We start from the raw sequence: 18,662 nt of genomic DNA, 5'->3' as shown, positions 1-18,662 counted from the left end.
ATCATCCTTGCATCCCTGGAATATAGCCCACTTAATCATGGTGTATAAAATTCTTTTAATGTATTGTTGAATTTGGTTTGCTAATATTTTGTTGAAGATTTGTTCTTTAGGGACATTGATGTATAATTTTCTCTTTTCTTGTTGTGTCCTTGTTTTGGCATCTGGATAATGCTGATATCATAAAATGAAGTGTTGTTATTAATTCTTCTTTGATAGAATTCACCAGTGAAGGCATCTGGTCCTGGGCTTTTATTTTTTGAGAGGTTTTTGATGACTGATCCAGTTTCCTTACTAGTAATTGTTCTGTTCAGATTATTTCTTCATGATTCCATCTTGGATAAATTCCTAGAAACATAAGTTGTCCAATTTGTTGGCATATAATTATTCATGGCAGTCTCTTATGAACCTTTGTATTGCTGTGGTAATGTCTCTTCTTTCATTTCTGGTTTGAGTTCTCTTTTTTCTTGGAGAGTCTAGCTATGGGTTTGTCAATTTTGCTTATCTTTTCTGAGAACCAGCTATTACTTTTTTGTTTGTTGCTACTTCATTCATTTCAACTCTGATCTTTGTCAATTCCTTCCTTCTGCTAACTTTGGGCTTTGTTTGTTCTCTCTTCTTTTTCTAGTTTCTTGAGGTATTAAGTTTGAGAATCTTCTTGTATCTTAATAGAGGCATTTATCACTAAGGTTTTTTTAAATTTTGGTAAAATACACATAAAAATGGCTAACATGGTAAATTTTATGTTAAGTGAACAGTTCAGCATGTATTCACTTTGTTTTGCAACCAATCCCCAGAACATCTTGCAAAAGTGAAACTCTATACCTGTTAAATGACAACTGTTTTTCCCTCCCCCAGACTCTGGCCCTCCACCTTCAGTCTCTCTGAATTTGACATTTTTGTGACTGGTTTATTTCACATTGCATGATTTCAAGATTCATACATGTTGTAGCATGTGTCAGAATTTCTTTTAAGGCTGAATAATAGTCCAGTGTATGTATATACCACATTTTGTTTATCCATTCATCAGTTGATTGATACTAGGGTTAGCTTCCACCTTTTGGCTATTGTGAATGATGCTGTAATGAACATGGGTGTAGAGAGGCTAGTGAATCTTAACCTTTTGTGTGCATAAGAAACCACCTAAGGAAGGAGCTAGTTAAAGGGCATATTCAAGACCCTTCTCCTCCTCACGATTCCAGTTCAGTATGTCTGGGGTGAAGTTTAAGTACTTCAGGTGATTCTACTGCAGGTAGACCTCTACTGGTATGATGTTAGGGTGTAGGATCACATCTCTTGGGCAGAAGAGTGAAATCTGGTTTGTACCACCTCTCTCTTCTGCCTTGCCCTGGGACAACATTAAATGCACCATCATTTACATTATAGGGATCCCAGAAGGAGAAGAGAGAGAGAAAAAGGGCCTGAGAAAATATTTGAAGAGATTATAGCTGAAAACTCCCCTACCATGTGAAAAGAAACACTCACAAAAGTCCAGGAAGTGTAGAGAGTCCCATACAAGATAAACCCAAGGAGGAATACCAAGACACATTCTAATCAAACTGACAAAAATTAAAAACAAAGAGAAAATAGTAAAAGCAACACACAAGGGAATCCCCATAAGGTTATCATCAGAAACTGTGTAAGCCAAAAGGGAGTGGCATGATATATTTAAAGTGACGAAAGGGGAAAACCTACAAACAAGAATACTCTACCCAGCAAGGCTCTCGTTCAGACTCAACAGAGAACTCAAAAGCTTTATAGACAAGCAAAAGCTAAGAGAATTCAGCACCACCACACCAGCCTAACAACAAATGCTAAGGGACCTTCTCTAGGTGAGGAAAATAAAGGCCATAATTAGAAACAAGAAAATTACAAATGGGAAAGCTCACCAGTAAAGGCAAACATACAGTAAAGGTAGGAAATCATCCACACAAAAATAGGATATCAAACCCAGCATTCATCAGAAGAGGAGAGTACAAATGCAGGATATTGGAAATTCAATGGAAATTAAGAGACCAGTAACTTAAAACACTCTTGTTTATATATAGACTGCTATATCAAAACCTCTTGGGAACTGCAAACCAAAAATATACAATAGATACATACACACAAGAGAAAAAGGAATCAAATCACAAGAGAACAAAAGGGTACTGGAAGAAAAAAGACTTACAAAAACAAATCCAAAACAATTGACAAAATGGCAATAAGAACATACATATCAGTAATTACCTTAAATGTAAATGGATAAAATGCTCCAATCAAAGCATACACTGGGTGAAGGGATATAAAAAGAAGACCTGTACATATGCTGTCTACAAGAGACTCACTTCAGACTGAGGGGCACATACAGACTGAAAGTGAGGGAATGGAAAAAGATATTACATGCAAATGGAAATCAAAAGAAAACTGGAGTAGCAATACTCATATCAGACAAAATAGACTATAAAATTAAGACTGTTGTAAGACACAAAGGACACTACATAATGATCAAGGGATCAATCCAGGAAGAAGATATAACAATTGTAAATATGTATGCACCCAACATCGGAGCACCTCAATATATAAGGCAAATGCTAATAGCCATAAGGGAAGAAATCGACAGTAACACAATAGTAGTGGGGGATTTTAACACCTCACCTTCATCAATGGACAAACCATGCAGACAGAAAATCATTTAAGTCCTGGGTTTCCTTACTGACACATTAGACCGGATGGACTTAATATTTGTAGAACATTCCATCCAAATGCAGCAGAATACACATTCTTTTCAGGTGCACATGAAACATTCTTCATGACAGATCATATCTTGGGCCACAAATCAAGCCTTGATGAATTTAAGAAAATTGAAATCATATCAAGCATCTTTTCCAACCACAACCCTATGAGATTAGAAATCAATTACAGGAAAAAGAAACTGTAAAAAACACAAACACATGGAGGCTAAACAATATGCTACTAAATAACCAATGGATTACTCAAGAAATCAAAGAGGAAATCAAAAACATACCTAGAGACAGATGACAATGAAAACATGATGATCCAAAACCTATCAGAGGCAGCAAAAAAGCAGTTCTAAAAGGGAAGTTTATAGCAATACAACCTCACCTCAGGAAACAAGAAAAATCTCAAACAACCTAACCTTACATCTAAAGCAACTAGAGAAAGAAGAACAAACAAAACCCAAAGTTAGTAGAAGGAAAGAAATCATAAAGATCAGAGCAAAAAAAAAAAATGAAATATAAATGAAGAAAAGAGTAGAAAAGATCAATGAAGGCTGGTTCTTTGGAAAGACAAACAAAATCAATAAACCTTTTGCCAGACTCATCAAGGAAAAAAGAGAGAAGGCTCAAATCAATAAAAATAGAAATGAGGGAGGACCTTCAAGATGGCAGAGGAGTAAGACGTGGAGATCAACTCCCTCTACCCAAATACATCAAAAATACATCTACATGTGGAACAGCTCCTACAGAACACCTACTGAACACTGACAGAGACCTCAGACTTCCCAAAAGGCAAGAAACTCCCCACGTACCTGGCCGTGTGGCTGACAGGGTCTTGGTGCTCTGGCTGGGTGTCAGGCCTGAGCCTCTGAGGTGGGAGAGCTGAGTTCAGGACATTGGTCCACAAGAGACCTCCCAGTACCTCATAATATCAATCAGCAAGAGCTCTCCCAGAGATCTCTCTCTTAACACTAAGACCCACCTCCACTCAATGACCAGCAAGCTCCAGTGCTGGACATCCCATGCCAAACAACTAGCAAGACAGAACACAACGCCACCCATTAGCAGAGAGGCTGCCTAAAATCATACTAAGTTCACAGACACCCCAAAACACACCTCCAGATGTAGCCCTGACTGCCAGACTGCCAGAAAGACAAGAAACAGAACACAGACACCAGTCCCCTCCACCAGGAAGCCTACACAACCCACTGAACCAACTTTACCAACTGGTGGCAGACACCAAAAACAATGGGAATTACGAACCTGCAGCCTGTGAAAAGAGGCCCCAAACACAGTAAGTTAAGCAAATGAGAAGACAGAGAAACACACAGCAGATGAAGGAGCAAGGTAAAAACCCACCAGACCAAACAAATGAACAGGAAATAGGCAGTCTACCTGAAAAAGAATTCATAGTAATGATAGCAACAGTGATCCAAAAACTTGGAAATAAAATGGAGAAAATATAAGAAACGTTTAACAAGGACCTAGAAGAACTAAAGAGCAAACAATGATGAACAACAATAAATGAAATTTTAAATTCTCTAGAAGGAATCAATAGCAGAATAACTGACGCAGAAGAACAGATAAGTGATCTGGAAGATAAAATAGTGGAAATAACTGCTGCAGAGCAGAATAAAGAAAAAAGAATGAAAAGAATTGAGGACAGTCTCAGAGTCCTCTTGGAAAACATTAAGTGCACCAACATTTGAATTATAGGTGTCCAGAAGAAGAAGAGAAAAAGAAAGGGACTGAAAAAATATTTGAAGAGGTTATAGTTGAAAACTTCCCTAATATGGGAAAGGAAATACTCAAGCCCAGGAAGCACAGATATTCCCATACAGGATAAATCCAAGGAGAAACATGCCAAGACACATATTAATCAAACTATCAAAAATTAACTACAAAGAAAAAGTATTAAAAGCAGGAAGGGAAGAGCAACAAATAACATACAAGGGAATCCACATAAGGCTAACACTTGATCTTTCAGCAGAAACTCTGCAAGCCAGAAAGGAGTGGCAGGACATATTGAAAGTGATGAAAGGGAAAACCTACAACCAAGATTACTCAACCCAGCAAGGATCTCATTCAGATTTGATGGAGAAATTAAAACCTTTACAGACAAGCAAAAGCTAAGAGAATTCAGCACCACCAAACCAGCTTTACAACACAGGCTAAAGGAACTTCTCTACGCAGGAAACACAACAGAAGGAAAAGACCTAAAATAACAAACCCAAAACAATTAAGAAAATGGTAATAGAAACATACATATCCAAAATTACCTTAAATGTAAGTGGATTAAATGCTCCAACCAAAAAACATAGACTGGATGAATGGATACAAACACAAGACCCATACATATCCTGTCTACAAGAGACCCACTTCAGACCTACAGACACATACAGACTGAAAGTGAGGTGATGGAAAAAGATATTCCATGCAAATGGAAATCAAAAGAATGCTGGAGTAGCACTTCTCATATCAGACAAAATAGACTTTAAAATAATGACTATTACAAGAGACAAAGAAGGACACTACATAACGATCAAGGGATCAATCCAAAAAGAAGATAAAACAATTGTAAATATTTATGCACCCCACATAGGAGCACCTCAATACATAAGGAAAATGCTAAAAAGCCATAAAAGGGGAAATCAACAGTAACACAGTCATAGTAGGGGACTTTAACACTCCAGTTTCACCAATAGACAGATCATCCAAAATGAAAGTAAATAATGAAACACAAGCTTTAAATGACACATTAAACAAGATGGACTTAATTGATATTTGTAGGACATTCCATCCAAAAGCAACAGAATACACTTCTCAAGTGCTCATAGAACATTCTCCAGGATAGATCATATCTTGGGACACAAACGAAGCCTTGATAAATTTAAGAAAATTGAAATCGTATCAAGTATCTTTTCCAACCACAACATTATGAGACTAGATATCAATTACAGGAAAAAATCTGTAAAAAATACATACACATGGAGGCAAAACAATACACTACTAAATAACCAACAGATCACTGAAGAAATCAAAGAGGAAATCAAAAATTACCTAGAAACAAATGACAATGAAAACAAAATAACCCAAAACCTATAGGATGCAGCAAAAGCAGTTCTAAGGAGGATGTTTATAGCAATACAACACTACCGCAAGAAACAAGAAAAATCTCAAATAAACAACTTAATCTTACACCTAAGGCAATTAGAGAAAGAAGAACAAAAGACCCCCAAAGTTAGCAGAAGGAAAGAAATCATAAAGATCAGATCAGAAAAAATAAAAAAGAAATGAAGACAACAATAGCAAAGATCAATAAGACTAAAAGCTCGTTGTTTGAGAAGATAAACAAAATTGATAAACCATTAGCCAGATTCATCAAGAAAAAAAGGGGGAAGACTCAAATAGAATTAGAATTAGAAATGAAAAAGGAGAAGAATTAGAATTAGAATTCTAAATAGAATTAGAATTAGAAATGAAAAAGGAGAAGTAACAACTGACACTGCAGAAATACAAAGGATCATGAGAGATTACTACAAGCAACTATATGCCAATAAAATGGACAACCTGGAAGAAATGGACAAATTCTGAGAAAAGCACAACCTTTCGAGACTGAACCAGGAAGAAATAGAAAATATGAACAGACCAATCACAAGCACTGATATTGAAACTGTGATTAAAGTCTTCCAACAAACAAAAGCCCAGGACCACATGGTTTCACAGGTGAATTATATCAAACATTTAGAGAAGAGCTAACACCTATCCTTCTCAAACTCTTCCAAAATATAGCAGAGGGAGGAACACTCCCAAACTCATTCTATGAGGCCACCATCACCTTGATACCAAAACCAGAAAAAGGTATCACAAAAAAAGAAAACAACAGGCCACTATCATTGATTAACATAGATGCAAACATCCTCAACAAAATACTAGCAAATAGAATCCAACAGCACATTAAAAGGATCATACACCATGATCAAGTGGGGTTTATCCCAGGAATGCAAGGATTCTTAATATATGCAAATCAATCAATGTGATACACCATATTAACAAATTGAAGGAGAAAAAACATATGATCATCTCAATAGATGCAGAAAAAGCTTTTGGTAAAATTCAACACCATTTATGATAAAAATCCTCCAGAAAGTAGGTATAGAGGGAACCTACCTCAACATAATAAAGGCCATATATGACAAACCCACAGCCAACATTGTTCTCAATGGTGAAAAAGAGAAACCATTTCCTCTAACATCAGGAACAAGACAAGGTTGCCACTCTCACCACTGTTATTCAACATATTTTTGGAAGTTTTAGCCACAGCAATCAGAGAAGAAAAAGAAATAAAAGGAATCCAAATCGGAAAAGAAGTAAATCTGTCACTGTTTACAGATGACATGATAGTATATATAGAGTATCCTAAGGATGCTACCAGAAAACTACTAGAGCTAATCAATGAATTTGGTAAAGTAGCAGGATGCAAAATTAATGCAGAGAAATCTCTTGCATTCCTATACACTAATGATGAAAAATCTGAAAGAGAAATTAAGGAAACACTCCCATTTACCACTGCATCAAAAAGAATAAAATACCTAGGAACAAACCTACCTAAAGAGACGAAAGACCTGTATGCAAAAACTGTAAGACACTGATGAAAGAAATTAAAGATGATAGAAACAGATGGAGAGATATACCATGTTCTTGGATTGGAAGAATCAACACTGTGAAAATGAATGTACTACCCAAAGCAATCTACACATTCAATGCAATCCCTATCAAACTACCAATGGCATTTTTCACAGAACTAGATCAAAACATTTCACAATTTGTATGGAAACACAAAAGATCCCAAATAGCCAAAGCAATCTTGAGAATGTAAAATGGAGCTGGAGGAATGAGGCTCCCTGACTTCAGACTATACTACAAAGCTACAGTAATCAAGACAGTATGGTGGGCTTCCCTGGTGGCGCAGTGGTTGAGAATCTGCCTGCTAATGCAGGGGACACGGGTTCGAGCCCTGGTCTGGGAAGATCCCACATGCCACAGAGCAACTAGGCCCGTGAGCCACAACTACTGAGCCTGCACATCTGGAGCCTGTGCTCCGCAATAAGAGAGGCCGTGACAGTGAGAGGCCCGTGCACCGCGATGAGGAGTGGCCCCTGCTTGCCACAACTAGAGAAAGCCCTCGCACAGAAACGAAGACCCAACACAGCCAAAAATAAATTAATTAATATTAAAAAAAAAAAAAAAGTATGGTACTGGCAAAAAACAGAAATGTAGATCACTGGAACAGGATAGAAAGCCCAGAGATAAACCCACACACATATGGTCACCTTATCTTTGATAAAGGAATCAAGAATATACAGTGGAGAAAAGGCAGCCTCTTCAGTAAGTGGTGCTGGGAAAACTGGACAGCTACATGTAAAAGAATGAAATTAGAACACTCCCTAACACCATGCACAAAAATAAACTCAAAATGGATTAGAGACCTAAATGTAAGGCCAGACACTATAAAACTCTTAGAGGAAAACATAGGCAGAACACTTTATGACATAAATCATAACAGGATCCTTTTTGACCCACCTTCTAGAGAAATGGAAATAAAAACAAAAATAAGCAAATGGGACGTAGTGAAACTTAAAAGCTTTTGCACAGCAAAGGAAACCAAAGGAAACCATAAACAAGATGAAAAGATAACCCTCAGAATGGGAGAAAATATTTGCAAAAGAAGCAACTGACAAAGGATTAATCTCCAAAATATACAAGCAGCTCATGCAGCTCAATATCCAAAAAACAAACAACCCAATCCAAAAATGGGCAGAAGACCTAAAAAGACATTTCTCCAAAGAAGATATAAAGATTACCAACAAACAAATGAAAGGATGCTCAATTAGAGAAATGCAAAACAAAACTACAATGAGGTGTCACCTCATACCAGCCAGAATAGCCATCATCAAAAAATCTACAAACAATAAATGCTGGAAAGGATGTGGAGAAAAGGGAACCCTCTTGCACTGTTGGTGAGAATGTAAATTGATACAGCCACTATGGAGAACAGCATGGAGGTTCCTTTAAAAAGTAAAAATAGAACTACCATAACACCCAGCAATCCCACTACTGGGCATCTACCCTGAGAAAACCATATTCCAAAAAAGTCATGTACCCCAATGTTCATTGCACCTCTATTTACAATAGCCAGGACATGGAAGCAACCTAAGTGTCCATCAACAGATGAATGGATAAAGAAGATGTGGCACATATATATGATGGAATATTACTCAGCCATAAAAAGAAATGAAATTGAGTTATTTGTAGTGAAGTGGATGGACCTAGAGACTGTCATACAGAGTGAAGTAAGTCAGAAAGAGAAAAATAAATACCATATGCTAACATATATATATGGAATCTAAAAAAAATAATAAATGGTTCTGAAGAACCTAGGGGCAGGACAGGAATAAAGAAGCAGATATAGAGAATGGACTTGAGGACACTGGGAGGGGAAAGGGTAAGCTGGGACAAAGTGACATGGACATATATACACTACCAAATATCAAATAGATAGTAGTGGGAAGTAGCTACATCGCACAGGGAGATCAATTCGGTGCTGTGTGACCACCTAGAGGGGTGGGATAGGGAGGGTGGAAGGGAGATGCAGGAGGGAGGGGATATGGGGATATATGTATACATATAGCTGATTCTCTTTGTTATACAGCAGAAACTAACACACCATTGTAAAGTAATTATACTCCAGTAAAGATGTTAAAAAATAAAAAATGAAAAAGAAGATACAGTTGACACCACAGATATACAAAGTATCATAAGAACTACTACAAACAACTATATGCCAGTAAAACCTAGAAGAGATAAACAAATTCTTAGAAAGGTACAACCTTCTAAGACTGAACCAGGAAGAAACAGAAAATGTGAACAGACCCATCACAAGCACTGAAATTAAAACTGTGATTAAAAATCTTCCAAAAGCCCAGTACCAGAGGGCTTCTCAGGCAAATTCTATCAAACATTTAGAGAAGAACTAACACCTATCCTTCTCAAACTCTTCCAAATAATTGAAGAGGAAGGAACACTCCCAAGCTCATTCTTTGAGGTTACCATCACCCTGATACCAAAACCAGATGAAGATGTCACAAAAAAAGAAAATTACAGGGCAATGTCACTGATGAACATAGATGCAAAAATCCTCAATAAAAATACTAGCAAACCAAATCCAACAACACATTAAAAGGATCATACATCATGATCAAGTGTGATTTATCCCAGGGATGCAAGGATTCTTCAATATATGCAAATCAATCAATATGATACACCATATTAACAAACTGAAGGAGAAAAACCATATGATAATCTCAGTAGATGCAGAAAAAGCTCTTGACAAAATTCAACACCCATTTATGATAAAACCTCTCCAGAAAGTGGGCATAGAGGGAACCTACCTCCACATAATAAAGGCCACATATGACAAACCCACAGCAAACATCATTCTCAATGGTGAGAAACTGAAAGCATTTCCTCTAAGATCAGGAACAAGACAAGAATGCCCACTCTCACCACTTTTATTCAACATAGTTTTGGAAGTTCTAGCCATATCAGAGAAGAAAAAGAAATAAAAGGAATCCAAATTGGAAAAGTAGTACAACTGCTTGCAGAAGACATGATACTATACATAGAAAATCCTAAAGATGCTACCAGCAAACTACTAGGGCTCATCAATGAATTCGGTAAAGCGGCAGGATACAAAATTAATACACTGGAATTTCTTGCATTTATATACACTAACAATGGAAGATCAGAAAGAGAAATTAAGGAAACAATCCCATTTATCATCACATCAAAAAGAATAAAATACCTAGGACTAAAACTACCTAAGGAGGCAAAAGACTTTTACTCTGAAAACTGTAATATGCTGATGAAAGAAATTGAAGACAAACAGATGGAAAGACACACCATGTTCCTGGATTGGAAGAATCAATATTGTCAAAATGACTATACTACCCACTGCAATCTACCAATTCAATGCAATTCCTATCAAATTACCAATGGCATTTTTTGCAGATCTAGAACAAAAAATCTTAAAATTTGCATGGAAACACAAAAAGCCCCAAATAGCCAAAGCATTCTTGAGAATGAAAAACTGAGCTGGAGAAATCAGGTTCCCTGACTTCAGACTATACTATAATGCTACAGTAATCAAAACAGTATGGTATTGACTTCCCTGGTGGCACAGTGGTTAAGAATCCGCCTGCCAATGCAGGGGACACAGGTTCAATCCCTGGTCCAGGAATATCCCACATGCCATGGGGCAACTAAGCCTGTGCGCCACAACTACTGAAGCCTGCGCACCTAGAGCCCGTGCTCCATAACAAGAGAAGCCCTGGCAATGAGAAGCCCACACACAACAATGAAGAGTAGTCCCCACTCTCCGCAACTAGAGAAAAGCCCACGCACAGCAACAAAGACCCAACGCAGCCAAAAATAAATAAATAAAATTAGAAGAAAAAAAAAAGCAGTATGGTACTGGTGCAAAGACAAATTGCTGTGTCAATGGACCAGGATAGAAAGCTCAGAAATAGACCCTTGCATCTATGGTCAATTAATCTACGACAAAGGAGGCAAGAATATACAATGGAGAAAAGCCAATCTTTTCAATAAGTGATGCTGGGAAAACTTGACAGCTACACGTAAATGAATGAAATTAGAACACTATCTAACACCATACACAAAAGTACACTCAAAATGGATTAAAGACCTAAATGTAAGGCTGGACACTATAAAACTCTTAGAGGAAGACAGGCAGAACACTCTTTGACATAAATCACAGCAGTATCTTTTTGGATCCACCTCCTAATGAAAATAAAAACAAAAATAAACAAATGGGACCTACTTAAACTTAAAAGCTTTTGCACAGCAAAGAAAACCATAAACAAAGTGAAAAGACAACCCACAGAATGGGAGAAGATATTTGCAAATGAAGCAACCAGCAAGGGATTAATCTCCAAAATATACAAACAGCTCATGCAGCTCTATATCAAAAAACTAAAAACCCAGTCCAAAAATGGACAGATGATCTAAATAGACATTTCTCCAAAGAAGACATACAGATGGCCAAAAAGCACATGAAAAGATGCTCAACATCACTAATTATTAGAGAAATGCAAATCAAACCTACAATGAGGTGTCACCTCACAATGATCAGAATGGCCAACATCAAAATATCTACAAACAATAAATGCTGGAGAGGATGTGGAGAAAAGGGAACCCTCCTAGACTGTTGGTGGGAATGCAAATTGGTACAACTGTTATGGAGAACAGTATGGAGGTTCCTTAAAAAACTAAAAATAGAGCTGCCATATGAGCCAGCAATCCCACTCCTGGGTTTTTTCCAGAAAAAAACATAATTTGAAAAGATACATGCACCCCAATGTTCATTGCAGCACTATTTACAATAGCTAAGACATGGAAGCAACTAATTGTCCATCGACAGAGGAATGGATAAAGAAGATGTGATACATATATACAGTGGAATATTACTCAGCCATAAAAAAGAATGAAATAATGCCATTTGCAGCAACATGGATGGATCTAGAGATTATTATACTAAGTAAGACACTTAGAGAAAGACAAATATCTGTTGATATTACTTATATGTGGAATCTAAAAAAATACAAATGAAATTATTTAGAAAACAGAAACAGACTCACAGATTTCAAAAACAAACATGGTTACCAAAGTGGAAACATGGTGGCGGCGAATAAATCAGGAGTTTGGGATTAACATATACACACTACTCTATATAAAATAGATAACCAGCAAGAACTCTACTTAATATTCTTAATAATTTATATGGGAAAAGAATCTGAAAAAGAATGAATGTATGTATGTACGTAACTGAATCACTTTGCTGTACACCTGAAACTAACACAACATTGTAAATCAACTTATAGTCCAATAAAATTTTTTAAAAAGAAGATGTTCTGAAACATGGTGCAAGGCTAATCCAGCTTGGGAACAGTGCTATCTGTGCCAGAGAGAAATTAGAATGGATGATCAGTGTTTCTGTGATTAATTGAAAGTGTTCACTGATTTGTTAATGAAAACGTGTATGCTGCAATTATTAATAGTGGATGATAGAGTCTGAGGGACAGGTGTCCAAGGCTGTAGGCTAAGTCAGTAACCTATTTATTAGGAGATCTCTGTCACCCTTCACAATCAGCTTGCTCTGTGACCTTGGGCTACTTATTTGATCTGCCGAATCACACTGTCCTACCTAGTAACTTGGAAATGATCTTCAAAGTTTTATGAAAAAGACTGTTTCCTAGGGATCACTGACTGAAGTTCTGGCTTTCCACTGATTTTCATGTGTATGAATGGGAGGTTAAATATTTCTAAGAACAAGGTCATGCCGCTATAGTTGAAGTTAGTATGATACATTGGGAGGTAATGGCCATAAAACCCAACAATGACTCAATAGAAGAATAAAGGCTGAAGTGTTTGAATTTGTGGTTACAATTTAGTCCATGAGCTTTAAACACCATGGACACCCATAGGTGTGGAGTGTGGTCGCACATAGAGTTGCTTGGATGAAGATACTGATTCCCCTGGGTGGAGAATCATTTATTGCACGGTAAACTTGCTTTGCCCTGAATCCAAACAACCATATGCTAAAATAATGATGTTGAGTTTGATCCTGAATATCCCATTTTATGACAAACAGCACATGTGGTCAATGAGAGGAGGCCTAATTTCCAGAACCTTTCACATATTTCTCTATAGACATACAGCTGTCCTGATGGCCACCTTGATGAACCTTAAGCAGCACAAAATACCAGAGTACCTCTGGAATCATTAAGAAAAGATGTTTCATATGTTTCACCCGGAGTGTTAAATCTAGTTAATCACTCTCTAACTATTTAAATTGATGAAAATTTGTTGTATTACTTAACATAGAACTTCCAGTTCAACTGGAACCAAACAGTAGGCTCTGCAGAGTATCTGAAGGAGGCAGAGAATGTTCAGGTTTAGTTCCAATGCCAGCTTTGCCATTACTGGCTGATCAAGTAAATGAGCAAAGTACTCAGCCATTTTGTGCCTCTATTTCCTTATCAATAATCTGGAGAAAATACTGGCACCTACCTTACAGATACAGTGTTTTAAATAGTACCTGTTCTACAGTAACCACCCAAATGTTAGTTTCTTACTATTATTGTTATAATAATAGTATTATTTAATTATATAATTATTATATAATTATATAATAGCATTTTCTGGTTTGCTTGGCACTTTTACATATATTTTCTCATTTGAGCCTAATGTAAGACAAATGTCATAAATAAGGAACATAAGAATAAAAACATGACTTTCCCATGGTCACAAAGCCAGTAAGTATTGCCCCTATGGCTAAATCTCCTATCTGACAATCCATCCCTCTCACCACATTATGGCACCTCCTTCTCCAGCCATGCTGGATAAATGGAGGGCTGTTATAATACGGTGTTCTCTTCCTAGGGTTCCAGGTTAAGGTCAAGACACAGAGCATTCTGGCTCCTGGGCTCAAGGATCATTTTACTGACCTCAAGTTGTACACCAGCAACACTGTGTGTCTCAAAGCCCAGATTAAAAGAATCACATTTGATAAAGGTTTGCATGGATTACTGTGGTTTTACAATGGCCAAATCTTTTATGATACCCTTCAAGTTCAGTGCCTTCCCCCACATCATGCTAATAAATAAAAGATGTGTCAGCAGAAGAGATGAGAGAAAAATGAAACCTTTGGAGAAAAACAATCCCATAATTTGTCACAAATCTCATCTAGGGATGCTGATTTCAGTGGGGTTTTGGTATCTTGTGACTTAAAGCACCCTCCTGTTAACACTGAGAAAATCCCCACAAGGATGCAAATAGTTCTGACATCTAGGCAAGTATGGATCTAAGCAATTGCGCTTTCCAAAATCTGGATCAAATTGTTGAAAGGTGAATGATCTAGCCCTTTAGACTGCAAACATTAGAAAAGAGAATTCTGTTAATGCCAGATAGCATTTTCTGTAAAGAAATGAGGAATTTAAGAGAGCTATATAAACACTATCCAGAGAGACAAATGAAAGGGAAATACAAGGCAAAGAGGGCTTGAAATATTCACTGCTATTTTATAGAACCTGGCTTAACTCATGCTCGCTCCTTCAGCTCAAATCCTGTGGTTACTCGCTCGGATTTTAACAATAGAATACATAGTAACTAAAGAAATTCGAGCTCAGATATAGTCATCTATCTTAACTAAATTAGAATTTTTAATTTCTAATTAAAATTGAAATTTTTAATTTAAATTTAATTTAAATTTTCTAACGAAAATTGCTTTTTGTTGTTTATCTTCAATACTGCTTAAGAAAATAAGTATTTCTAGCTCATGAGAGCAATTTTGACATGGATTCAAAGTATTAATCCATTTTTTTCTCTTTTGGCCCCAGGAGCTCGGATGAAATCACATGATTTAATCATTCTGAATCCATGTGGCTCCTCAGAGATAGGGCCAGATGTAACCAGAAGGATTTATAGGGTGTAAAATTCAGAATGGATTAGGACAGCATTTCTGTGTTCAACCCAATACATCCTAAATCAACATCCCCTGGATGGACCAGAGCAATCTCTGGCTGGCCTAGTGGGGAGGTTGTCATGGCAACTGACTGGCAAGCTCAGCCCGTGGAATGTGAATGCAAACAATAGAGTGACAAGGCTGTGTACAGAGCAGCGTACTAAGGCTGCTTCTATCCATGAACAGTGACACATCAGTCAACGCGTGAAACCGTCACTGCATTTTTTTGTAACCTCTTGCACTTCTGGCAGCTTATCTGAAATGTATCGTGTCCTTTCCCAGATGTTGATAAAACATTGCTGCTCACAGATAACAGAAGATATGGAAAAATCAGCACCAGTAGCTAGCTGCAATGGTATACAAAGCCCTGGAGGGCTGTTAGGCTAACACCACTCAGATTTCCTAAAGGAGGTTGAAGCACGCCTAGGGTAAATCCAATGATTCTTTAGTGCCACCTTATGTCCAGTTAAACACTGGAAATTTACCAAAGGCCTACCCTCAAATGCTTTACTAGGCAGCAGTAGGACAGACATGGAAAAAGTTAGAGTTGCATTATGTTGGAGTTTGGGAGTCCCCTTCACAGCAGAATATGAACATGAAGTCTTCTAAGCCTCAAGTTAAAGAAAAAATGAAAATTAATAACTTTGGTAGAATCTGAAATGAGGAAAGAAAAAAAAATGCCAAATAACCACAGACCTAGAAAAGATTAGAAGAGGTTTCATGCTGATCCAGGGGTTGTAGGAAGAGATGGCAGAGACAGACTGTGTCAAGGATTCTTCATGTCGTCCTTACTAACTCTAGCCAAGGCATTTTTTTTTTTTGTCTAGAGAAAAATAAGATGTGAACATCATTAATTCCACTGTATAACTCTTGTTAATGGATAGCAAGATGGTAGCATTTGTTTAAATGGCACCTCATCCTGCCTCTCATCTCCCACCCAAACCAAACCTACCAGCCACTGCTGTCCCACCATCACCATGTCCCATTTAATTTCAGCAGAAGTATGAAGTGACCAAGCTGTGTTTCTTTGTGTTTCTTCCAGGTTTTGAGTTTTTTGAAACAAGTGCCAAGGATAACGTTAATGTGAAGCAGACATTTGAGCGTCTCGTGGATATCATCTGCGACAAAATGTCCGAGAGTTTGGAGACAGATCCAGCCATCACTGCTGCAAAGCAGAACACGAGGCTCAGGGAAACCCCTCCTCCACCGCAGCCCAACTGTGGCTGTTAGTGTCCCGGTACAGGCAGCTCCACAGGGGTGGTTGCTAAAAAACAGCATTTATAAATGGTCAATTAGCCTTCATTTATACTGCCTAATAATTATTTGAGGGAAATCTTTGATGTCTGTGGCTCGAACATGCATTCAATTCCGGGGAGATTTCCGGTGTTAATAAGTGGCAAATATGTGATCTTAACTTTGTAAGGACTATCCATCTATAAACATCTGATGTTTGCATGTGATTTGTTATTTGTCTTCTAGGCTCTTTTGGTTTCGGGTTTCTTAGATTAAGCTACTGCTGGGACCTCCGATTATAATTTCAGTACAGCTGAGTTTTGGGCTACGGGTTCAAATTATGCTATTCACTTGTAGGGATGATAACCAAGAAATTGGTTGTGTGTGTGGTGTGAGCAGGGCGAGATCTCAGGAGACCTTATTTGCTTTACTCTCAATCGAAAATCAAGTGGAAATGTTACTCATGATGAGGGAGATTGTCATGGATCTGGTCGGTGTACTGCTCAGGAAAGGTATCTATTTTTCAGTGTTACTATACCTGAGAAAACCATTGACTATAAAGAAATATGAAATATTGTTTAAGGCCCTTGCAAATTCACCAAGAGATTAATATTTACCTGACTGGAAGTAGATTTTAACAGTAGTCTTAGTTTAGATGTTTAAATAAGGAATACCTAACCCAAGACTGCACCACCCAACATTCTGAATATTTGAGGGCACTGACAGACAGAGGTTATCTGCTGAATGTGTTATGTAACAAGCGTCTTAACCAAGAAGGATATGAGTAGCAGTGGGATTCCAAGGCCTGAGCTCCCCCCATGACATATACCACCACGACTTTCTGGAACCATCACCAACTCTTGGAACAGAGGTTAAGTTGAAGCTTGTTAGAGCCCCTCTTCCCATAGGATGTAGGCTTGCTTCCCCCAAACATTGCCTTCTGCTTGCACCTCCCTAGGTTCTTTTACCTGGCTAGAAGTCATTTAAACAGTATCTCCATGGCTCTCAGATTGAGGAAAAGACAATTATCATCTCTAATCTTTTTCAATCCAAGTATTTATACCTTTAAGGCATATCCCCATTCTGTAAGCCTTTAAACATGCTTAAGTTACTCAGAGACCACTCTTAGGAGCTGAGAGTTACAGAAAAATCTTAGGATGCCATAAGCAATTTGAGAGGAGAAAGGAAACCATTTGAACACCCAGATTCTTTCTCCTAGAGATTCTTTCTCCTGGATTTCCTGAAGACCATATATGATTAACAAGCAAACCAAGCCCACCAGCGATTCTAAGTGAGGACTGAAAAGAGACACAGCATCTGTATCACCACCCAGCATTGTTTACAGCTAGGACTTTAAGTCAACAGGCACACATTGGCATATTTGGAAGGGCAGTTCCATTAAGTGAACTTTCCCCTTTTTTGGTGATCATGTTAAAGATTTTTTTTCTCTTTTCAAAAATAGAGACACTTCCCATGAAACTATTGAGTGCAAGATTTTTGAGCAAGGACATTGATAGGGAAAGATGCATATCTAAAGAGATCTCTGGAGAATTAAATGCCTGCAAGTCAGGGAACTAGGTCACATACATTACTAGTAAGTTAGAAGATGAAAATTGCAGGAGAAAGCATTTGGGATGTCTTAAGCATATCCACATTCTTATTATTTCTCATCTTCTTAGCTTAAGATCCACTAATTGGCAATAAATTTTCACTTTGGCACTCTGCAAGGTAGACCTTAGCCTAGTGAAGGGAAGAAGACATTAATGCTGTACTAGATTTTAATGGGGCAACTAGCTTCAAAAATCACAGAAATTAAAGTGAAGGGAAGAAAGAGAAGGCAGGGGCCATCAAAGCAGATTTGTTTCCAAAAGAAAACTGTTTGCATGATATTGTAATATTTCTTTAACATGGTCTAGAAAATGGCCATGTTAAATGATATAGCTGTTAAGCTGACTTTTACAATCTAATATGAAGCAATAGAATCAGGAAGACCTTCCCATCCTCTCTCAGACCTGATCTCACATACATACGTACAGATGTCAGGGACCTAAATACGATGTCTCAGATGGCTTTTTCAGAAGGACGTCGATATGCATATTATTGTAAAATGG

The 18,662-nt window shown here is 37.6% G+C and overlaps 1 protein-coding gene across 2 annotated transcripts in view; it reads left to right on the top strand.

Annotated features, from left to right (window-relative positions):
- The window catches only part of RAB3C (RAB3C, member RAS oncogene family), a 322,157-nt gene extending 304,301 nt beyond the window's left edge, over positions 1 to 17,856 (top strand). For both annotated transcript variants that reach the window (XM_082457407.1, XM_082457406.1), the window contains exon 5: positions 16,361 to 17,856. In XM_082457407.1, coding sequence (XP_082313533.1) covers positions 16,361 to 16,548 — 188 coding nt within the window. In that variant the 3' untranslated portion in view covers positions 16,549 to 17,856. The remainder of the gene's footprint in view (positions 1 to 16,360) is intronic.
- The last annotated feature ends 806 nt before the right edge of the window (positions 17,857 to 18,662 follow it).

This window comes from Balaenoptera physalus (genome assembly GCF_965194825.1).
Source record: "Balaenoptera physalus genome assembly, chromosome: 3".
NCBI classification, from domain to species: domain Eukaryota; kingdom Metazoa; phylum Chordata; class Mammalia; order Artiodactyla; family Balaenopteridae; genus Balaenoptera; species Balaenoptera physalus.
This window is presented reverse-complemented; position numbering and strand designations above follow the sequence as displayed.